Raw genomic sequence first — 24758 nt, 5'->3', positions numbered from 1 at the left:
GTGTGTGTGTGTGTGTGATAGAGGGAAAGAGAGAAAGAGTGAAAACTGAACCATAGAACACTCAGCTATTCCCAGATCCATAATACATGGCTGTCTGAATTTGACCTTCCCAACAGAAAACCAAAACACGCCTGATTAAACTCCATCCCCGTCAGACGGTCTGTCCCATCACACTCTTTACCACTGACAGATCCGCCTTCACACCTCATAGGGGTTTCCGGCTGTAAACCTCACTGTCAGAAAATTATGTCCCTGCACTCCTTCCCTGCCGAAACCCGACACAGAATAACCGTCATTTCCCAAGGGCAAGGCACATGTTGTGACTTAGAAACTGGTTGGTAAATGAAGGCAAACTGTAAGAGAAGTCATATGAATTTATTGCATGTGAAAAATATAAGGCAAGGCAACACATTTCTTGCATGATAGTCAGAAGAGATTTGCACTAAGAGGGGTTTGGATTATGTTTCCAAGCAACCGAGACTTTGAGGGGAACATACTTAACAGTGTGTCCTTTTAATTCCTAAACAAAACAGGGTTGTCTTTGCCACAGAAACAAGTCCCCCATTACCAGTTATAAACTGGGTACACCTCTGTAATGCTGTAAAAAGTAGCCAAGGGTAATTGTGTGTGTGTGTGTGTGTGTGTGTGTGTGTGTGATTTTGTGTGAGTTTTTTGAGAGACTGTCAATGTCATTTTAATGACCCTTTTTTCCCCTCTTGTTAAAAAAAATTCTTTACATACGTTGCCAAGCAAGATGTTTCTTCTGGCCTGAATTCAAACCACACAACATGCACACAGGGCTAATAATACAAAAAAGAAAAAAAAAAAGATTTTGAGAATATAGAGGAAAATCATAGAGGATGATATCTCAATCTTCAAACAATTCTCAAATACTAACTGAAACCTCACGCATAAAACATTTTCTATATTTTTCTTCACAGTGCCCCTTCTTGGTTTTTATCCCTTATTAAACAGAGCATGGGCCCGGGCAGCGTTTAAACACGGCCGTCAAGAGTGCTAGCCTGATACAGGCCCACTCATCTTCAGTTAATCGACAGATTGTGAACAGTGACATCTAATCAAGAAAAAGAGGCCATTTGGTATCTGGGGAACGGTAGCCGAGCTAAAAATATCCACCGTGTGGACGGAGCGCTTTGATTGAGGAGGAAGAAACAGCTGGACGTGCAGTGCAGAGTCCACAGGGGGGCTACACACTGCTCTCTGATTGGTTTAATCAAACGCTCCCCTGGTTCGTTTTGGGAACAGTTTTCCTCGGCGCTGATGAAAATTTAAAAGGAAAAAAAAAAAACTGAGTGATGAAGACTGTCCTCCTTCAGCGAGAAGGGGACATTACGTAACCGTCCAAGAGGGTCGCTCGTTACTGGACTAATTAGGAGGAGGACCACAGAGGCTCAGAGACCAGGAGGAATTAACCTCCATATCTGTTCGCTTCTGCTGAGAGTCTCTCACAGGAGCAGTCGGGAAACCTCCAGACGCAGTCAGACCGAGGTCAAGAGAGGTCACACGAGAAGAAGGAAAAGATTAGCTGACTATTCTTCTGGCCAGACACGCCCACACACTTCTTACCTGTCCATACACCACACACAGACAGACAGAAACACACACATGCACGCACGCACACACACACACACACAGACAAGAAGGCATGCCATATATATATATATATACAGTCTGTCACAATACACAAACACACATGCTACACACCCACAAACATGCAAAAACACACACCACTCCAAGAGACACAGCACACAGACACACACGCCTCAGATCTGTTATTAGTTGTGGAAATGATGGATGATCACGCACTCGCACTAATGACAGGTGTGCTCTTGAGAAAAGCAGCATGGAAAGATAAACACGCACAGACGCACTCACTTCTCACTCATACATACACCCAAACACACCTGCACGCGCGCACACGCGCGCACACACGCGCGCACACACACACACACACACACACACACACACACACACACAGACACGCGCACCCAAATATGTGTCATAGTCTTCACAACAACGAGAGGGAAAAACCATCTCATCACCTGGAGACTGTTTTTCAAAAAGGAGTCTGTTTTCGTAGCATTAATATGATGACATGCTGTGAAAGGTGAAATTCCCGACTTTCTCTGACACAAACGACAAGGCTGAAAAATGCAGCTTCCTCGTCTTTATCTGACAAAGCACACGGGATCGCTCCATCAAGGAAACGAACGCTCTTACGCTTACGTCAGAGAGTGTGAGAAATGCACAGAGGCCAGCCCCGGCTTTAAAGCACAGCTCAGGTCGAACCTTCATGAGTGCCCTTTTTTTTTTCTTTTTTTTTTTTAGCAGGGGAACAGGAATTGGCGTGCCTGCGTGTGCACGGGCATGTGCAAAACCCACATTACTTTACCACACCAGAGGTGACAGAACACCGGCCTACTGCAGAATGTGACACTGTGTGAAAAATCAGACAGAGAGAGGGAGAGAGAGAGAGGGAGAGAGAGAGAGAGAGAGAGAGAGAGAGAGAGAGTATGCAAGTGACAGCGAAAAAAAAAAAAGAAAGAACGAGGAAACTGAGCGAGCGATTAAGAGGTGGAAAATGAGAAGTAAAGCCCAATTGAAGAAATATGAAAGAGAATGACTCACATTCTAAAAATGAAGGAAGTGATAGAAAGATTGGACTCTGTCGGTCTGGGTACCTTGTCTCCAGAGAGTTCTGTCATCAAATTTGCATTTTGCCTCTTCCTTTTGACTACGGATGGTGAGGTGGCTTTTGCATGGTTGTGGCAGGTTTTTTGCCAGGGTGGGGTTCGGGAACGGCTCAGACTCTGAGCTCATGAATGAATGAATGTAATATCGAAACAGGAGGACAGCGTGTTCCACTCTACTGGGAAGATCTCACACTTTTTGAATTGCCCTCTGTTCCTCTTTACGCATTCAGTCACACTCTCCACATTCAAACTACCCATCACTGTCCCCGCTTTCAAACACTCAGCCAGAAGAGACAGAGAGAGAGAGAGGGAGAGGGAGGGAGGGAGAGAGAGAAAGAAAGAGAGAGAGAGAGAGAGAGAGAGAGATTATCTTAGAACGTCAGGGGAAAGTTTAGGGGGGAAGTTTGTGAAAACTAAGGGGTTCATAACAACATGAAGATCAAAGTGGGCCATGTCCTTCTTTGCTTATTTCTCTTCTTCTCTCTCTCTATTCATCCACTCCTCCAGCAAATTCTCATGCATCAGTTTTCCCCAGTCTTCCTGCCTCTGAGAAGTCTTTCTGAAGAGGTTTTGTTTTGGGGTTTTTTTACTGAAAACCCATCCTTTTTTTAATCTCTCCATACTGCTTGGCCTCCATGCTGCTTTCAGTGATAAGGACAAATGTAACAAAGTTCTGTGAAACAAAGCCTAAAATTGACATCACTCACTACTACGTCATGAACCTCACCTGAAAACTGCCCTATCGTGACCTCTATCTGCTATCTCCAAAAGTGAGCACGTAGCGTCTCTGTTCCATAAAATTTACCATGATTGTGCATTTCTGCTCTGTGTAGGTCTTTGGTTTTGCTAGGCTAACCAGCATCACAATAACAACACGAGACTGTCCCTTATAAAAAGAAACAACCAAGTGACTGAGAGTAAAAACTAGACCACAGAAAGGGGGGGGGGGGGGGCTAGCCCAAACATCAAACCTCAACCCAAACAACCTGAGTCAATGAAGAGAGAAAGGGGTGTTCACAGATGCTGAGACCTGGGCACTCTTCATGTGAGTGGAGCTGAGAAGGGCAAGAGAGTAGTTTTAATCCCAGTGTTTATGTCACTTGTCCCGGGGACCGCTTTTCCCTCAGATGGAAGTAGAGGCAGGAGGCAGGCCGCTGTAGCGGACCCGCTGACAAGTGACATGTAGGAAAAAGGCTTCGTTTGACACTAACAAACGTCTCTAGGCTTTTAAGGACACTACTCCGGTTCAGAAGAGTGCACAGGCGAGTACTGACACGAATTTACAGTTATACACATATAAATACTGAAACTTCAGTTTTAAATTACACGCTAAGGCACACAGGGAATTAAAATATAGACAGAGACCAAGAGTGTACACCCAGAGGGTTACACACACACACACACACACACACACACACACCCTAAAAAACAGTTTTAAACAGATGTCACTAATTAAAGGAAGTTTTAATTTAACACAGTGGATAAGAGAAGGAAAGCAGGAAATTTGACAAAAGGAATTCATACAACAGCTGGGCGAAAAAAAAAAAAAACCTTCTCTTTAAGTGCAAAACCAGACTTAAAACACGGTTTGGCAGGAGAGGGAAAAAAAGAGAGAGACAAGCTTTCAGATCACCAATCAGAACTTAGAAGAGTCAGTATGTTAGGATGCAGGCTACAAAAAACAAATATGAACGAGCATGTTGTCTTAAATTATGACAATAGTTTGGGAGCCAAAATGTTTCGGTACTGAAGTGAACATTTCGAATCAAAATCACAATTTTTTACAACCTTTGGAGTAAAGACAAAACTACTTCACACCTAAAGACTCCGGTGACATAAATGACAGCTATAGGATCAGAACTAGAGTGTTCTGATTGTATCATAAAATCGTGGTCAAAAAAAGAAACAGGCATAAAACATTTTTCCAGCTAGTTTTACTGTGGAAAATCAACTGTCTGCTAACATACTGCACAGATATCTCCAACTTTGGACATATTTGCTTCCCCTCGACGTAAAAAGGTTACTAACGAGGCCCAGGAGAATTCCGACTTGACTCCAAAAAGTCACGTCAGGCAGAAAATGGAAGCCTTTGACCCCAAACAGAGTTTTCTCAGTCAGCGGCTTACTCCTTGGCTTATTATGATCGACAGTAAAAATTATTTTCAGCAAAAGTAAAGATAGCTCTTGCCGTCTGATAGCTATGCTTGGCTTCCAGTGACTCATCTGATCAGCCCCTCATACAGCAGGTGCTTTATTCACACTTCCTCAGAGAAAACACATTAAAAATAGAGTCCAGCTCTTATAGAAAATGGCTAAATATGTTACCTGAAAAATTCTTACAGAAAATTCCTATTGATCAGACTTTTTGGTCTTTTTTTTGGGGGGGGGGGGGGGGGGGGGGGGGGGGGGGGATGAGAAGAGTTACATTTGGGTGATATTTACAGCTATGAAAAAATGAATTTTATATGACAGAGCCAGGCTGTGCTGTGGGCAGATGCCTGGTGTCCATTAATAGAGCTTGTCCTAAATAATCAATCAAGTATCTCCCCTGGTGTGTGATATGAATCCAAGTAGCTATTTAAAACACCCGTGAAACATATTGATTTGACCTCCAATGACCTTACAATGAGGTCACTCTATTCATAGGGCATTGTTTAAGGAATGTGAAAGCTTCAGTCACCAAATCCACAGACACTCTCCCACATCTGACCTCTGACCACACCGGGTTAACCTCAAACAGCCCCCGCTTTCATCATAGGTACCTCACCACTGTATTGTGAAGGGGCTACTTCAACCTGTCAATCACAGAGATGAAGACTGTTGCCACAGTTCTAGAACACTGCTAGAATCTTGAGGTAATTCTAGAATAGCCCCATGAAGGATCTGGAGGACAAACTGATTTTAGAAAACAAGGCCAGTTCTCTCGGTCTTTACATTATTCATGAATCTGGAAGAAAGGTATCTAGCTCAACACAGATTTACATTAACTTACTGTCCTGCTTTTTACAAACACTGCAAAATGAAATCTTTCAACAGGATTCAGAGTGTTGAGCTTGTACTCATCTTTAAGGTAGAGTGCGTTTGTGTGTGTGTGTGTGTGTGTGTGTGGGGGGGGGGGGGTGTTACAGAGCAAAGACAGGGTAAAAACCAGCTGTGTCTGTCCCATAATGTACTGCTGTTGAGTGCAGGTTGACAGGCTGACAGGCAATTAAACTGCATTATCACAAGTATCTCTTCTCAAAGTTCCTGAATTGCGTGCATGTGTGTGTGTGTTTGTGTGTGCAGAGGGTCCATCTCACAGTCTTAATCCTGTTGCATTAAACATGAGGGTTATTCCTGTCCTTACTCCACATGCGGCCTCCACAAGGAGACACAGAGGTCTCGCACGTCTCATTCTCTGTTCCAGTTTGAGACAATGCGAGCATCAACCCTCCCTCTCAGGAGCAGAGAGTAAACAGGAAATGGTTACGACAGGCGAGAGATGTTGTGCACAGAAAGAAGAATAGGTTCACGTTTCCTTTAGGTTATGATACGACCCAGTGCCTCAGAATATCCTCAGACAAATGCCCCAATGCATTCTGGTTCTAGATTTTTCCTGGTCCTAGAGTTTTTTTGTGGTCTTTCTTTTCGCATGCGATGTCTTTTTCTCTCTTTTCACATTCCATTTATTCATATTCTCTCTGTCTCTCCACTCCTCTCTTTCTTTCCTCTGCCATTCCTACACCATCTTCCTCTCGTTCTTCACGTCTGTTCTTATCTGCTGTCCTTCTCCTGCAAACGGCATCCTGTTTGCACTGGAGCAGAACAAACATTGTCTTTGTGTGACACGGAAGACATTTCACAGACTATCACATTTTCTGCGTGGGGCAGATATCTCTGTAATTGGGCTTTTCCTGTTAGAGAGAGGGAGAAAGAAAGAAAGAAAGAAAGAAAGAAAGAAAACGCATAAGAGAGAGTGTGTGTGTGTGTGTAAGTGTGTGTGAGACTGTGAGTGAGGGAGAGGATGAGAGAAGACACAGTTTACAGTGGTAAAGCAGTAAGCAGTAAGGTACAGTAGTAAGCCCCAGCTGCAGAGACAGCAGTTTGGGCTTCTTCTATTCATTCATCTGAGGAATCACCTCAGGATCTTCAGAACTTTTACTCTGATTCTGAGGCTCCCTCTAGACCTCAAGAGTATAATCTATATTAAAATGTCCACTTAATCTTAACACGAGATTCTCTTTTAGCTAGCCTCTCCAATCCAGGTAGCCTGGATTACCAGAGATATTACAGCCATACAGACAATACGAACCCTGAACCTTTGTAAAGACCCTGAACTCTTCATGACTTTTCATTAAAAAAAAAAAAAAAGACCTCACAAGAGGGTGATAAAACACACACACACACACACACACACACACACAAAAAAAAAAGCAAAGTCAAGACTGTGGTCAAATCTCAGAGTGACCATGATACTATAATATTGCATTTTAATATCAGGGGGCATGTTATGGTTTTGGCCAGGGTGGTTGTGGCCTTTGGAATCCAGTATGCTGTGGGCAGAGGGATGGTGCTCATTTCCCATGACTTGACCCTATCAAAACACTCCATTTTTACTCCTATCTTTCTCCTCCTTCTCCCTCGACTTAACCCCCGCCATCCCCCACCCCAGCCTCTCTGCTCCCCACCCCAGCCTATTTCAAGTCATTTTCTATATTTAAGATACCTTTAAACTCTGTCTGTTACTGAGGGACTTAAAGCCAGCCTAAAGCCGGACTGCCGGGCGGTGAGACGCTGGGGCATGTCCAAAGATAAGATCATATGTATGCAAAGCCCTCACCACATGAATTTATAGGTTATGGTCACATGCCACGCCACATTTTGTGATCCTACAAACCATTCTTCACCGCTGATCTCTCTGGGTAGCTCTGTGGCGTGCTGCAGGGAGTGGCCGACAGCATCGCCATCATGCAACGGGGCCTGGATTGCCAAAGAGTGTTGTTCATCCAAAATCTCCTCAATTACACAAACACAGCCAGACATACCCACCATGCTGAACGCCTGCGTTCATTCCTCTTATGCTGTTATAATCCCCTCACCCACAGAACACTACCTGCCACAGGTACACAGCAACAATTTAATAAGAAAGAAAAACAAATTTGCATACACACACGTGCGTACGCACACACACACACGCACACACACTGGGTGTAGGGTACACAAAAGATTGTGAGAGGGAGACATAAACAGGAACTGAAAGACAAAGTGCTGTCTAATCTCAGGATGCCAGATGTGTACTTACACACACCCAGCCCCTCACATGAACAGAGTTCACAAGTCATTAAGACAGCTACGCTCCTCTCCACTTTAAATAATGCAATTCACACGCAAATATTGAGGGGGAATTGAGAAAGATAAGTCATCAACATCTTTTCACTTTCCTTCATATAAACCAGAGCCCTAAATTAAAAGAGAATTAAAAATCCCTATATTTCAACGAAGGTATTACATGAAACACGTGAGTGGTGGTGATGAGACCACAGTCTAAAGTCCTGACCGGTCACTTAAAACCTTCTGATGTGAGCAAAGAGTGAAGAGATCAAATCAAAGTATCTCAAAGGACATAAAATCATGCTTTATGATCGTTCGGAAAAACCAACGCCCAGCTGCGGCTAATGCAAATTTTTCTTTCTTTTTTTTTTTTTTTATGGGGGCTGTTCACATACAATAATCAAATAAAGATTATTGAGATACTTTTAGTAGATACAGTAAGTGAGTTTCTATTACTGGGAGTGTCAAGATGTACTTGAATTAATACCAGTCTGACTGCACTGGGGACGGATGGTTCGCTATCCTCTGAGAGGGACACCTTTATTTTATTTAAGGAGTGCTTCACTGTACATTAAATAGAATGATGTTGCGCAATACACATGACAATCCAATGCTTTACCTCTATCTTAACACTGAACAGAAGAACATTGGATAGCTATAGCAAAACTAGGGAACAAATTGCCACACAGAAGCAAGATAAAGACACACAGAAGTGCATATTTTGTATGACATCGTTCAACTACAGCGATCTCAGCTTACTAATCGGTGCCAAGTGTCGCAAAACCACAATAACTCTAAGAATCAGTTACAGTGGCTGAGATGCAGACACTCATAGCTGTGAAAGTACTCCGGTTGTTCAGGGATGGTAGCTAGACCAGTTAAGTAAGTTCAGCTGCACTTTAGCTAACAGCATTAATATCTATTTCCTCATTTTACAACCTGGTTCATACTGACTGGATTACGCTTTCCAGGAGGCTTTGCTGCCTTTGGGCCACCCCAAATGTCTACTCAAGGGTCCTTCTACAGCTCCTCCATTCTGCACTCAGAGCTCCATCAGATAAAACACCCTCACTTCCTCCTACTGTCACCCGGTGTGTGTGTGTGTGTGTGTGTGTGTGTGTGTGTGTGTGTGTGTGTGTGTGTGTGTGCATGTGTGTGTGTGTGTGAGTGAGTGTGTGTGTGTGTGTGTGTGTGTGTGTGTTATATCAAGGCCCAGCAATGCTAAAATAGCCTCGAGTCCCCCTCCCCCACAAATAATAGCCAGAGTGAAGTCATGAACAAACAGTCCTGCTTCTAAAACAAACATTTCCTGCAGATACAGACATTTTAAAAGTAAGTGAGATGAGGCAAGATCAGCCAGGAGCAACGTCAGAACAAATGTTACATCAGCATCAGACCGCAACTTCACTGCCTATTATTATTACAAACTGCATTTCTGCTACCAAAGCTCCACTGCAATTCTTAGGAGCATCATAGCTAAAGGACAGAACATTTCAAGTGTCTCAAAGCACTTAACAGCGTGCTGACAATTGATAGTGTCCATTAAGTTCAATCAAACAGAAAATTGTATCCGTTATGATATTAGACTCCATCGCTTCCTCTCTGACCTCACTGGCCTTTCCTTCATTGTGCTCTATTAGAGAGTTGCCGGATGGTTCTCCGCAAAGGTTGCCTCAGCCGTCCTTGAACAGGTGGCAGAAGCCTTGTAAAAATGTTGGCAATGTCTCCATGAGTCTCAGTGTTTATATTCAGACTAAGAAAAAACACATCCTTCATTGGTCTGGCCTCAAGAACTGGTCTGATGTTGCACAGGCACGCATGATGAGTTCTCAGAACTGCGAAAAAGAAATACACAGAGCTCTTCAATAAACCGTCCCGTTAACACTGACATCCTCCGGTTTTTGTTTATAGTGATATCACGTGGCGCAATATATGGAAAAATCACCTTGGACTTATAAGTCACAATCAGTCATACCAAGCAACTCAATAGGTACAGGATAATGTATAGTCCACCGGTCATTATTGAAAAATAAATCCCGACAGGACGAACAGGACTGAAGGGATTTATTTTTCCATAATTACCGGCGGACTATACATTATCCCACTTATTATATGGTTACCTGCCAAAATGATAAAAAAAAAACTGCACACAATATTTCATTAATGATTTTATTGCCGTTTCATGGCTTCCGCTGAGAAAAATAGTCCTTCTAGTAAATAGAACACTAAAGTTGCAGGTGTAGCGTAGCAACGTGTTAGTCTACCATTAGGATAAGCAAATGGACTACTTGCGGAATTATATAAAAGATGTGAATCAGAAGCACAAAACCTGTTGCCAATGGCAGCGAACATTACTTTTTTTCAGCGGTCATGATCAAGAAATATCGGACCTGCGAATGTTGGGATGGCCCATTCAGTTCAATGGAACTTTCTGCAGCATTCTGAGGAACCGGATAATAAAAGTAGTTTAATATACACCTGCACTGATTCAAATCACATTCAAAGCAAACTTTGAACTTTCCCAGCAATAAAAAACGTATGTTTATTAATACCTAGCAAATTAACAACTAAGTCAAAAGAAACACTGCCACCTTCTCCGCTGTCATATCTCTGTGGTGACGATGACAGTAAAAACATACGGCAGTCTAAAACTTCTTGATAACTCTCAGACTCAAATTCTCCCGAGCTTTGATAAGCCATCTGTAAGCTGGTTTGATGCTTCAGCATGGACTGACAAGGAATGCCCAGTTCCACCAGTCTGGCCTCCAGATTCTCGTCTTACAGAGGGGACTCTGGAGGTGCTCTGCTTGAGAAGTGTCCATTAGCAGATGGTGCGGGCAGCACTTCAGAGAAACACGAGGTGGAATGGCACGAGGTGGGGGGAGTTGACCCTGAAAGCATAACACCTACCAGAGAACGCATTTGATGTATTTCGATTAAGTCACCACGGCAGGAGGCATCAAAGCTTCCACTGATTTCAGTGGGGTTGAACATTCTATTGTCTCTAAGGAAATGTTCCATTCCTTCCTTTATGACATCACTGTCCTCTCCTACATTACATCCTGCTAGATTTGGCAATGGAAAGTGGACACGAGTGCCAATGTTCAATAATTTGTGTCTTGTTAATTTTTTTTTCTTTTTTAATATCTCTCAATTTGGAATTATCAGAAAGCAATTCGGGAGGGTGAAGACTGGTGCACTTCAAGTTCATGAATCTACAAACAGGAGCATTTGGCATGTGGAGGTCCATGCTATTTGACAGCATTACCCTGCAACTATACAAATACTCTGTCTCATTCATGAAACAAGCAGCATTAAGTTCAAAGAAATGTGGGGTTTGCCTTCGTTTGAAACACGCTGCCTGATCCACCTCGCTCCAAGGCTCTGTTTCAACACAGAAACACTTGTTACAGCTGGGACAGGGCTGTGAATAATCATATTCATCGTTATGAGAGATATTAACACTTGTCTGTGAAACAGTTTTCACTCTCTCACACAAACAAATATCTGAGCAGGCAGCTTGGGAAACACACTGGCAGAAAACAGAGAGAGAATGCTTCCTCACAGGTTTTCCTTAAGCACTTAGCTTAAATTAGCTGAACGCTAAACAACTGCTTCTGCAGCTGACAAGAAACTGTCCACCGTATTCATACAGCCACGCCACACTATTATACGTACTCAAACAGGCCAGAAATAGATGTAAACCCAAAAAGACCTGTCTAACCGACCCTTATAGATTCAAGTAAACTATGAGGATTAAAAAAAAGAGTTAAGGAAATGACTGTTGCTATTCAAGATTTGCCAACTAGCCGTGACCCCAATCTATCCAGGAACTGCGTGTCCATTTTTTCATACCCTTCTTTTAATAGGAATCACATTCCTAACGCCAATTAGTCACTGTGACAGAGTTAAAACAAGTGGTTCTGGTCACAAGGTCACAGGGTTATTATGAAATGAAAGGATGTCTTGAGCGGAGATCCACTGGCATGGGTTATATATAACAATGAAGAGGGGCAGACTGTGTGACTCGTGTATTGTTTCAGGAGCTCCAGAATGGAAAAAGCAAAGACTGAGGTAAACAGAATTTCTGTGGAAAGAGGTCATCACCAGCGATAACCCCCCAACTGGAAAGCTGGCCCTCACTACAGATTAAGCAAGGACATGAAGAGATACAGAGAGTGTGAGAAAGAGGGAGAAAGAGAGAAAGAGAGAGAGAGAGCGAGAGAGAGAGAACCAAAACACTGCCATAACTGGGAGTCATGGGAATTGGCAGGCATGCACGCGACAACCTCCTCACTTCACACAAAAAAAGGAGAGGATAGACATGCAGTCGATCAAAGTTCAATTGAAGTTCAATTCCATTAAGAAAATGAGCTAAAATTCTCGTGTTAATGCAAATGAGCTACTATTCGGCACTGACATGTTTAGCTCTCAGAACGAGTTTCAATTCATTCCCCAATTTTGCCAGGATTTAAAAAAAGAAAAGTAGACCGAGAGATCACACCACACCACCCACTGTGTGATGTCAACCACTTCCTCCCCTAAACACAGGGATACACATCCATCACTGCATGGAGGAGAATAGCTGAAAATAACTCATTCAAGATTTAAAGGGTAGAGACCACAAAACCACTTTTACTCAAACATATAAAACGAAACACAACCAAACAAAATCAAACAACGTTAGGCACAGTGTCATAAGACTACTTCCACAAAGACACCACAAAGACAGTGCATTTGTGTTGAGTGAATCCAGAAGGGTTGTGAGTTGCGAGAGACACTGCTGGATGGCTCTTTGAGGAAGAGGACCAGGAGGAAGATGAAAAGAATGCTGCAGTCACTGATACTGGATAGAGCCACACTAACAGTAATTCTAGGCTAAAATTTTTCTTCTCTCTCTGTCTGCAGCTGCATGTCTATTTCAGTCTCAGTCTCTCCTGTAAAAAGCCACTGAGAGCCAACGCAACAACTTGGATACAGCAAATCAACTGGCACCCTGCTTTGACTCCCACACAAAGAGCTCCAAGTTTACTAGCTAAACACCCAAAAAATACACAGACCTGAGAGGGAGAGAGAGAGAGGGAGAGAAAGAGATAACATCTTTGGAGAATGGTCTAGAAAGACAAAGAAAAATAGAGATTAAGTGTGTGTATGTGTATAAGAGAGACATGATGACAGATCACAGACCTAACTACTAGCTACCATTTTCTAGTGTCTGATGATGAAGTACCAGAAGTGTGTGTGTGTGTGTGTGTGTGTGTGTGTGTGTGTGTGTGTTGGTGTCTGTATCATAGCACCAGTCACATTAGTCTTGGGGGGGTGGGGGGGCTAATGTATTGCCATATACTACGGAGCACATTTGCCATAAATGGGCACCAACTTGTGCCAAACACAAAAATACTGACACTGCTCCAAGACACTTCTGTTATGGATCAAAAAATAGTTCCCATGGGTGAAAGAAGCCAGGCCTGGCCAGGACACACACACACACACATAAGGTCAAAAACAGCATTCATTTGTGAGATTTGCAACTTGTTAACTTAAGGTTAAAAAAACATCATCAAATATTTCGCCACTGTGCTTCAGTCCAGGTGCTATTATCACAGACTGAAGTTTCAATTCCAGTCAGGAAGTGTCCAAAAAAAAAAAAACTCTCTAAATGGGAAAGAAGGAAAAGAGGACTCTGTCACTTCTTAATGACTTGGCCAGACATCGACACTTTTTTTTTCCATTTCACTTCTTATCGAGAAAAAAAGAAAGAAGCGATTCAAGCCCGGTCTGCTTTGTTAAAATTGGCGGAGAAATCTCCACAAAAGTGGGAAAACCCTGATTAATGACATGTTCACACATAGTACGGGGAGGTATTTACCTGACAAAAAACACTATAGTCAAACCTGAAGTTTAAACAAACACAGATCCCATAGGGCTTTGTGGGGGGGGGGGGGGGGGGTGAGAGCAAATATGACAGAAAGAGCAAATAACGGTGAGAGAGGAAAGAGGTGAAGTGAGAAAGACAGGGAGGGAGGGAGAGAGAGAGAGAGAGAGAGAGAGAGGGAGAGAGAGAGAAAGACAGGACATCAGATCTCTAAAGACACATAAACCAGGCCACAGCTTTACAGGACTGGAAATAGGACGCACTATACTCAAGGGTCCATTCCCCGGGACACACAGTGGTCCCAGTACGGGGATGGGGTGATGCTCTTTCTTTCTCTCTCCCCTTCATCACTACAGTGTAAATATGGGTAGAGAAACAGATGGGCTATTTTAAGGGGCCCATTAAGTCAACTGAAGAATGAGGCATGCATCCAAACTCTTTCATCCTCATGGTTTTTAAACAAGAAATTGACTTCAATCAAACGCATTCTACCGCCGTTTCATGATGAGCGGTTTTTCTTCCCAAAGAGCGTACGCACCACACCTGATTCTACTTTTAGGAACCTCGTCACAATGTTGATGAGCTGCAGTGAGTTTGTTAGCTGAGACGTAAGCAACACTCACTATCTAAGCCGCTTAGCCTAATTAGGGTCGCGGGGGTGCTGTTTCACGGGGAAACACCCTGGCTCCGATGGACAGGTAACCAGTCCATCACACACAAACAAACACACTCACACACACATTCATACCTAGGGGTAATTTAGTGTCTCCGATTCGCCTAACCTGCATGTCTTTGGACTGTGGGAGGACAGACACGGGGAGAACATGCAAACTCCACACAGAAAGGACCCTGGCCACCCGGCCAGGAATCCAACCCGAGACCTTATTGCTGTGAGGCCACAGCGCTACCCACTGTGCCACTGTACCGCCGACATGAGCAGCAACAACAACAACAACAACAACAACAAAAAACCCTACATGCACTTCCTAACCTTCAGTTTTGGACCGTTCGGATATCTACAAGGTTATTTTTAGGTGTATGCCATCCAAACAAGAAATCAGAATCGCAAGACTTTAAATGAAGCTTAACAAAATCTGAGATGCCAGCGTATCACAAAAACAAACAATCCATTCTTTTCCAATAAAGAAGCCTTACATAACGGCTTGTTCATTCAACACAAACGTAAGAAATGCGTGATAAATTACTCTTCCTTAAGCGTCTTGGTGACCCCTTTTATAAATGAAGACAAACATTTAAAGAGAGCAGCCTCAAATGACATCTTGCCTTGACAACAAACTAATGAGCTATGGTGTTTAATCATTCTCCAATAAACATCATCTGAATTTAATGACAAACATAATATCTCGGGTCTTTTGTACTTGCCGAAAAATGGATAGTTCTGGCATGCTGTGCACTGTATAGCTCTCTAGACAGTTCTGAATCATTGAAGATTTTGCTGTTTTATTTTTCAGAGATGAAAAGACAGAGTCTTGAAGTCACGCTGTGTGGAGACATGCAAAGTCCCTGAGGTCCAAAAAATGTCCACACTGTGGGCGTGGGAGGGCTTTCTAATGGCCAACCATCATCTGTCCTGAAGATATGTTTGGGACAAGACATTTTCTACTGCTATCACTATCGAGATCGCTACCTTCCTCTCTCGCTCTTTTTCTTTCTCCCTCTCTCTCTCTGATGTGTCAAGACGAAGGCATCAGTAAAATGAAGCTCTACCTTCAGCTCTATGGCAGTTACTGCTGATACCATTTCTCAGTGCTGAATATTCAGTAGAAGTTCCAGAAGTCTGGTGGTTTAGCTGAGCTGATTCAGCACACTAACAGATAACTAACTCCCCATACACTGGAGATGAGGGCTGTACAGGACGTGGGTATGTATGCTAGATGTTTGGGAGTAAGAGACAGCAAGCAAAGATGGACGTGATGCCTGTTTGAGCTGTCAGCCTGATGTACAGTCTACTCTATTATGAGCATAAACTGACTAGAAATATTTCCCACTTACATATATACTAAGCAACAAGCTCTGAATTACCACTATTTCAGGCTCCATTCTGTGGAGTTGTAAGACACATTCTCTCAAAAGGCAGAACGAACGTGGAACCCCTGTGCACCTCTCTGTGATACACACATAAACACATAAACTGTTCCTCACTGTTTCTCAGCCATTCACATAAAAACAAATATATCAACCAGCATCCATGACAACCCCCTAATCACTCCCACGCTCTGCCTGTGCAGTCTTCAGATCAGAGCCGCCCAGCCCTACTGGGCACGTTCTCATTTAGGGCCATATGTTGACATTCCTGTGACAGGACAAGTAGAGACATGTGGAACACAGGGAGAGCTAGAGCCTTCGTTCTATCACTCTTTTCAGCTGCTAGATACAGTACAGAATCTTGGAAAGGTACACCGCTGAGCGGAGGAAGATTTTACCATCTTTTGGCCCTCTCTATAACAGAAGTCTAGATTTTAAAAGACTTACACTCTTTCGTGCTCTCTCTCTGTCTCCCTCTCTCACTCTGATCTAAAATCAAGTCGATATTGACTGGGATGTTCAATTAAATGAAGTAAATAAAAAAAAAAAATCATAAATGTCTAAATGAATAACGATTTTCAAATAAGAATGGCTTTAACTCATCAAGTAGTTGCTAAACTGTCCCAAATAATGTAACTGTTAACACCAGATCTTTAAAAAGTCACTTTGCCTGAATTGGAATTGTCAAGTTTTTAAGATGAACACCCTGACTACACTGATATTTCAACCTCACCTATATAGCTTAGTAGCCCTCACATGAGCAAAGTGTTGTTAGCTGATAGGGTGGTGTCATGGACGTGCCTTGACACGCGTGAGCTCGAGGAAACACACCGTGTATGCTGGTCTGAAGTGGAGACTTCCCTTTCAAAGATAAATATCACGTCTAAACAAGTAAAAGGACAGATTATTGAAAAAATACAAATAATATCTATGCCACATCTTGCTTTATCAGAACAACTTATTCTTCAGTAAAGAATCCTGTTACTAATCCTTTTGACCTTTTCGTGGCAGGTGTGCAGCAGATGCTTGTTGAATGTTAATTACTGAGCACTCAAGCTGGACAAATAATCAATAAAAGTATCTAACACAGAGAAGGAGCATGTTAACAACTTCCACATTTAGCTCGAGCTCTGACGGATATGTTGTTTTCTAATCCTGTTACATTTTCTATACTTTTTTATTTATTAGTCAGTTAGCTCACTGTCGTGACAATTTTATATCTTTTGAAGAAAATCCTCTTGGCCTGATTTAGCAGATGTCATGCAAAGATAACAAATCGCCAGTTCAAACTGGGAGAAATGATGGATTTATTAGTGCAGTAATTAGCAGCAGGCTCTAAGGAGAAATTACGACTAGCAGGAATACAATTCACCTCCTTCTTGCTCTGTTTACGTTTTTGGGAATCCATGACTTAGTAGGCAGTCAAGGCCTTCGGTGAGTGTTTATCCCATTCTGGCATTCCCATCTCAGATAATGACGAGTTCTGGATCGCACCCAGGCCCAGACCCTGCGGAGCTCCACCTCTTATCTCAGTTCCTTATTTGGTTCCACTGGGGTAAAGTGCTCATTGTTTTACTAGAACCCTTTATCTGAACTTTGGGAAAGTGAAAAGGGGTCAACATACCCAAAACAAGCCGCCGGACTGTGTTTATGTGCACATGTGCGTATGCATGTGTGTGTGTGTGTGTGTGTGTGCGCGTGTGTGTGAGTGATGATGAAAGTTTCTCCTCCCTCAGGAGCACTTCCTCTAAGCACCAGCCTAGCTGAGAACAAAAAAAAATAAAACCTGTTTGTTTGTTTTGACTGATTTTTTTTTTCCCCCAACTGTGCCAGATCTGGATATTTTGTTTATCAGCGTTGACTAGCAACCTTCCAAGCTGTTTGTTGGTGAGGCAGTCAAATGACCTTAAGTCTTGACCCGTGGTGTTAAGGACGGGGCGACCTGAGGTCCCTCTGCTCTGTTCAACTTCTCTTTTTTATCATCTCTTCATTCCTGTCCTCAGCTCCCCTCCTCTACTTTTCTTTTCTCTCATTCTCCCTGCTCTTCTGCCTCCCTCTCTTTCCTTGAAATTCCTCCAGAGAAAATTCAGAGAAGATAGACAGTAGTTTGTGGATTATGAAGCAGACACTTTCAGTTTAGATCAAGCCTTGGGTAAAACATTTCTCATCATCTACGGACATGTCATCTGAGAATCCCACATCAGACTGCCATTCATCCCACTGACTCAACCAATTGTTCTTACGCATCTCCTTGACACTCCAAGCTCTGAATCAAATTACTTGAACCATAAATACTACGAATGACGCACTGGAGAACTAGAGAGGGAGAAAGATAGGCCTATTTCAGGCTTTCAAGATGAATACAGATAGCCCTCTTCTTTAAAAACTCTACTTCAGATTAACAGAGACGATCTCCAGAGTTCTTCAAAGTGACTGGATAAAGGTTCTCATGGGCTCCTTTAAAATAATTGCAGCTGTCAAAGCGTGAGAATGGTCCAAGAACATCATTTGACTGTCAGATGAGAAATCATTGAATGTCAATGTTTGCTGACTGAGTATGCAGCCTCTCCACAAAAATGGATTAGCTGGTGTTCAAGGGTTGGGTCAATAACTGCGTATCGCGTTCTCTCTCTCTTTCTTTCTGTCTCTCCCTCCCTCATATGGGAAGTACTGATATTTTTGCATCAAAGTAACATGTGACCAAGTACAATTAACTCAGCCGTGTTTTGGAAAAACTGCTCCACTGAGTTGCTAGGTTCATCTTGTTAAGGAGCAGTTACCAGGGCACAGACAACTCCATTTAACAATAAGTTTCAACAAATAAATATCACATGAAGTAGCACACTCAATTTCCATAATACAACAATGATCAATAAAGACTATTACAGAATCAACTGTAGCCTTTACAACTAGGAATAAAATTATTGATATGTACTGTTCCTTGTAATAATGCAATGGAACATTTAACATCTCCACAATTAACTTGTGCAATGTTAGCCTATGTGCTAAATATTATTTGACATAGGTAAGGAAATGTAAGACTGGATTATTTTAGTCAACAACGTCAGTTAGGCTAATAGACCCATCTTCAAACACGTGGCTTCAGTCAAATGAGGAATTTGAGAAGTTTGGTGAACAGATGCTGATTATTTAGGCATCTGGATGCCAACTCAGTTCAACTGCATTAGTCTATCCTTTGAAAATGTAAACTGATGTTGTGAGGGGGTAGAGAGAGAGCTCAAATGTACAGAGCATCGTCAATGTAAAAATAGCATCATCTTTCTTTCATAAACTTTCCATTTCAGTATCTCAGTCAGGATCTTTAGGTGCTCTTGATGATGCAGCCTTGTGCAGGAATATATGCGTATGACCAATGTATTCAAAAAATGACTAATACTAAACTTGAAGTTGGAACATTTAAATAGGTTCATTTTCATGTGCCCAGATGACTTGTGTGTCATAAAGTATGACAATCTCTCAAATAGGCTGTAAGTAATAATAAGCATAAGTAATGAGAAAAGCTGAAGATCTTGGTAGGTCTGAAAGACAGTATGTTTGATAAAGAAGAGTAAACATGCACCGCAGACACTAACTGATTCATCTGATAAGCCATAAGCTCTCTCTGAAATTAAACGGCCTTGTTAACAACAGCTTCTCAGATGAAAGACCTTCCACATTTCCATCCACTTTTTCTATGTCACTAATGATGAGTTCAGCATGTTCACGGAACTTACATGAAGGACTGATTCCTCACACAGGGATTAAGTGTATTTCTGGACTAAACTCGATTAAAAAAAAAAAAATTCTCCATTCACAATGTAATGCGGCCCAAGATAAGTCTCAATCCTTGCTTGGGAAACTAGTCCCTCTAAAACCAGCAACAGTACACGGACTTACAATGGAGTTATTCACAGCTTAGTCATCACCACAAGCATATAACCAGGCTTTGCCTTTAGGATACATTCACTGAAGAAAGAAAAATAAAGACACTTCTTTCAGTTGCTTCTTTTTTTCTATTTTTTGGTTCAGTAAATATAGCACTTCATTGGCGTCAGACTGAATCCATAATGAATCAGAGCTTTAGCAGTCTAAGCTAATGAGCTATCAGGGGAATCACCAAGATAGATGCTCAAACTCTGGAAGACAGACTGAGAGAGGGAGAGAGAGAGAGAGAGGGAGAGGGAGAGGGAGAGGGAGGGAGAGAGAGAGAGAGAGAGAGAGAGAGAGAGTGAGAGAAGAGTCAGGCCGGAAAAGGAGAACGCAGGGGGTGAGAGCATTATGTGTAAGCTTCTCTGCTAGGGAATGAGGACGGCATTCCCCGTGAGTGTGTGACACCTCATGTCTGCCCTGTGACTTCTGAAATTGGGAAGTGGGCCACAAGGTCATAAAATGCAGGACATAAACCACCCCCCCCCCCCACACACACACACACACACACACACACAGCCTTAGACTGTCATTAGCAGTGTTTTCCATTGCTGAGCCAGCTGAAGTATTTGAGTGTTTTCAGCTTTTCCGCTGTCACCACCTGTGTTGTATTGGTGCCCCAGATGGGATATCTTCATGGTAAAATCCCCAAAATTTGTGCTCCATTTCCTCATGTTGTATTTTGGAGTAAGGAGCATGATAAAATGCTAATGATAATACGTCTCCTTGGAACATGTCTATGACATCTCAGTGAGACAGTCATGCAGGAATTTCACGCGCCAAGTACACCGCGTGAAAGACAGATGAGCTTGCTATTCTAGCCCTGGGCACTGGCTTGCAAATCAGCCAAGAGGGCAAGTTTTGACCTGGCACTGGCTTGGAGATCATCTGGTTTAAGACTCGTGCCTCGATTTAGCCAAACAGGTTACCTCTTTAGAACAGCTCTGATTGAGTAACAGTCACGAAAAGCATGAATGTATCAAAATGAATCTAGCTTAATCTGCTGCATTAGTCATAAGATCACTTGCAAAGCATTCCAAACATTTTAATAAAAGTGAAGATTTCACTTTCTGTGTAACCTTAAAAAAGGTAACCCTTATCATGGCGATGACTCAAAAAGTGATTCAGAGGGGAGACACGCTGTCTTGATCATCTCTTTCAGAAAACAGCTAATAACGGTAAAGTATTCAGAGACAAAACTATCAGTAACATCTCTGCAGTTCTCAAACTCTGATGCTATGTAATGATCGGTGGTTCAGTGGGGGACACTGCTATTGTAATCAGCAGATGTGGCACAAACCCTGTGGGCTGTCACATAGTTGACTTTTACATGTCAGGTGTCACTCTAAGTAAATGTTTGAATCCCAAATTCTACAGTAAAAAAAAACACACACACACACACATATATGAGCTCATGCAAATGTGTACTACACAAACACGTAAGTCAAGTTTTTTTTTTTAAGCTAGAAAAACTAACTTTGGGGCGGAAACGCAGTCGGAAGTTTCGTGACAACAATTAAACAGAGCTTCATATACACAGGTAAACCAGCGGAACAGAAAGATCAGCCCGGAGATGAAATCGACGATTTTACTACACCTTTAATGGTAAGGAGCTTCCTCAAACCACTGAGCATATCCACGGGAGTGCCTTCAGAGCGATATGCCCACAGGTCAGAGCCGAGAATACCGTGCGGCCAATCTGGGCAGTAGCCAAATCAGCTGATTTCCATAAAAGGTTGTGATTTAGGTTTCCTGAAAAGAGTGTAATTGTATAGGGCTCATTCTGGCTCAGAGCCAGGCTGTTATTACTAGGTCAGACCCAGACACTTCCTAAAGGCACCCAATCAGATAAAACTCAACGAACAAAAAAACACCACAAATTTTTTTCCTCCAACTTTTTCATAGCTTTTAAAATAGCACTCAGAAGCCAAAAACACCTCATCTAATAATCTGTAACAGAGCATGCATTTTCCTCATTCGTGTAATTTGGAAAACACTACCATTCTCTACGTGTGGTATACAAAGACCCCTTTCAGAACAGATCCGCAACGTCTAGACATGTTAAACATTTCAGTGTAATTGTGCATACGAGTGAACAAAAGCTGAAACCTCTGAACACTGCTGCATTTACTAATCTGCTGTCCATTTTGACTCCACTTGTAAATTGTGTGGTGAAAAAATAGTGATATCCATAAGACATCCAAAGTTCAGCAGTCATGGCAGCAAATCTATTTATAACTCTGGAAAGAGAGAGAGAGAGAGAGAGAGAGAGAGAGAGAGAGAGAGAGAGAGAGAGAGAGAGAGAGGAAAAGAGCTCTCATGTTTGGGACCACGGATTCACATGGTTGAAAAAAGAGAAAGTACCATTTCCTTAACTGTTTACACAAAACCATAAGACGATACAAGGTGTTTAGGGCTGACAAGTACCATAAACACAAAGCCTGTCCATAGTGGTCCCTACAGTATGTCAAAGACAGAAACCTCATAATGTTTGGTTCTCTGGCTATGTTTTTTCACTGTTAAACTACAATAAAAAGCTGCTACTGTAATGTAATACGACTATTATAAGCACATATGAACATACATATTTAGAACAGTAAGTCAGGCTCATCAGTTTCTTAGAGAGGTACTTTTTGAACAACTCTACAACTCATTGTTCAATGTATCTGTAAACTGTCTAAGAAAGTGCCATTAATTGAAATCCAAATCTACTAGAGTGGTATCAGTGGTGATATCACTAGAATGAGAAGAGCAGTGGTGATCGCTGAACTAAGTGCAGTATTAATAGCAGTAGTGGCAGTAACAGAAGTCATCATATTAATAGCAGTTGATGATGTGTGTTGTGGAAGTTGTAGTTAGTAGGTTGTACTACCGGAAGGAGCAGCAACAGTAACATCAACAAAAATAAGACTCTCTCTAGCAAAAGTAAAAATCAAATCACGGTACGAACAGGGATTGTTATTTAGGTAGTTGTTTACACAGAAATTTACAATAAAGATCGTATCAAATAATTTGATGTTTCAAACTCAATATACTTCACTGAAATGGTACAATGTGCGTAGCTGTCAAGTTTACAAAAAGTTTACTTGCAGCCACTCCTTTATAATCTATGATATCAAACACCAGAAATAATAATGTCAGTTAACAGTAATGTCAGACCTCTGAGATTTCACTGTCTAGAGATAATCTGCCTTACCAAATTAACTAGATTATGGAGCTCAGTGGCGCAGTGAGCTATCTGCATGTAATTATTTTATCGTTTTGTAAACAATGCGGTGGAACATCCCAAACACTTAAGAAAATCCTCTCTCACTGACACCTCGGTTCCAATGCTCGGTTTCAGTTTGGAAGTGGTCAAATCAAAGATAGATCATAACACACAGAATAAGACTGTTTTAGGACTGTTATTTGTCAGTCAGTGCCGAAGCAAAATCTTCAAGAATAAGACAAGACAAACTAAACCGCGTATAGAACAGCCATAATATGTTTTCACTGTCGTTCACAATTAGCGTGATCTATCGCAGTTAGAGGACTGTTCTTCTAATGGCTTTAATGTTGTGACAGTGTTATGCTTTCTAGGCAGGCCATGATGTTTCCCCCAGTGACTTCTGAACAAGACGCAGGATCGATACGAAACACAGCAACGTTCCTCCTTGGAGCTCTATCTTGAACATACAACGTACAGTATACCTTATATTACATCTCCAAGACCCAAAGGCCCTGTGATTACCTCCGTGTAAAGCCACGGGAAGGAGAAGTAAGGTGCTTAACGACGCTACACCTTAATACATGCGGATAAGCGGAGAGATCAACGCATGCACTCGACTTAATGATGGCAATGTAGTACTCGCTCCGTAAGACATCATGAGTATCAACAGTTTATACATAAACGAGAAAATTCCAATGAAAACATTAACACTACGACACGCAAAGTATACTAAGCGACAAGAAGAACTTACATCTTCAAAGAGCGATCCAACGTTGGCTGTAACAAGCAGTATTCCCGTGCCTTGAGATGTCAGTTTCCCCGCCATAATTACTTCTGAATTTAAAACTGCTTCGGCCACGTCGCGACAAGAATAAGAAGTAGGAAAAGTCGGAGAAAATGTTTTCGGGGTGGCTTGATCAGTTTTAAAGCGCTGGGGATTTGAGACTGCAGCCTTTGGTACGGCTCGGCTCTTGCATACTAGCTGTTTGCGCGTGCATCTAGTTGTTGCAAGCGAAGGCTCTTCTGTGTTGATGTTTTTCGGCTACTTTTTCACGCTTACAGCCATCATAAAAGTTTCCGTTTTAATCCACAGCGATTGCCGGGCTCTGGTTCATTTCACCATTAAGTGTTAACCCTGACTCTTGCTTCGAAAAGTGTGTCTCTCCCATAAGCGCGACTCGGACAGAACCATGGCTTGGATTGTTTAGGAGGAGAGGCTGGAGTCCTTCACTGTCCTGACGTCACTGAGCCAATGGAAAGATGTAGCTCTTAAAAGGGCAACGCACCTTTTCTTCGCAAGGACTTGAACAACGACAATGAATCAAAGGCTAATACTCACCGGTAATTTTGGCTAAAAAGTAATAAAAGAGGCTTTTACTTTGTCAAGAAAAAATATTTGTAAAGTTGAATGAACCTTAACTAAATGGCTGTATAAAAAAATCGCATATTGTACGTTTGCTGAACAAATTTTGTGAGCATTGCAGGTTATACAAGGTAACTCATTAAAAAAATAATGCTAGAGTTTGCAATATAAACAAATCATGAAACAATAAAAACAGCAGCAGAGAAGAGCATTGAGAACAATGAGATTCTTTTGAAAAGGACTGGACAATGAATGTTCTCTGATAGGGCATTCTAGAAATTTTCATCAGAATATCACCTGCCTAATCGGGTTGAG

The 24758-nt window shown here is 42.1% G+C and overlaps 1 protein-coding gene across 1 annotated transcript in view; it reads right to left on the bottom strand.

The window, feature by feature from the left end:
* The window catches only part of inpp5a (inositol polyphosphate-5-phosphatase A), a 113701-nt gene extending 89462 nt beyond the window's left edge, over positions 1–24239 (bottom strand). The window contains exon 1 of the mRNA XM_030771387.1: positions 23832–24239. Within this exon, the coding sequence (XP_030627247.1) occupies positions 23832–23906 (75 nt within the window). The 5' untranslated portion in view covers positions 23907–24239. The remainder of the gene's footprint in view (positions 1–23831) is intronic.
* Positions 24240–24758: the final 519 nt, after the last annotated feature.

Source organism: Chanos chanos, chromosome 4, assembly GCF_902362185.1.
Source record: "Chanos chanos chromosome 4, fChaCha1.1, whole genome shotgun sequence".
Classification (NCBI taxonomy): Eukaryota; Metazoa; Chordata; class Actinopteri; order Gonorynchiformes; family Chanidae; genus Chanos; species Chanos chanos.
This window is presented reverse-complemented; position numbering and strand designations above follow the sequence as displayed.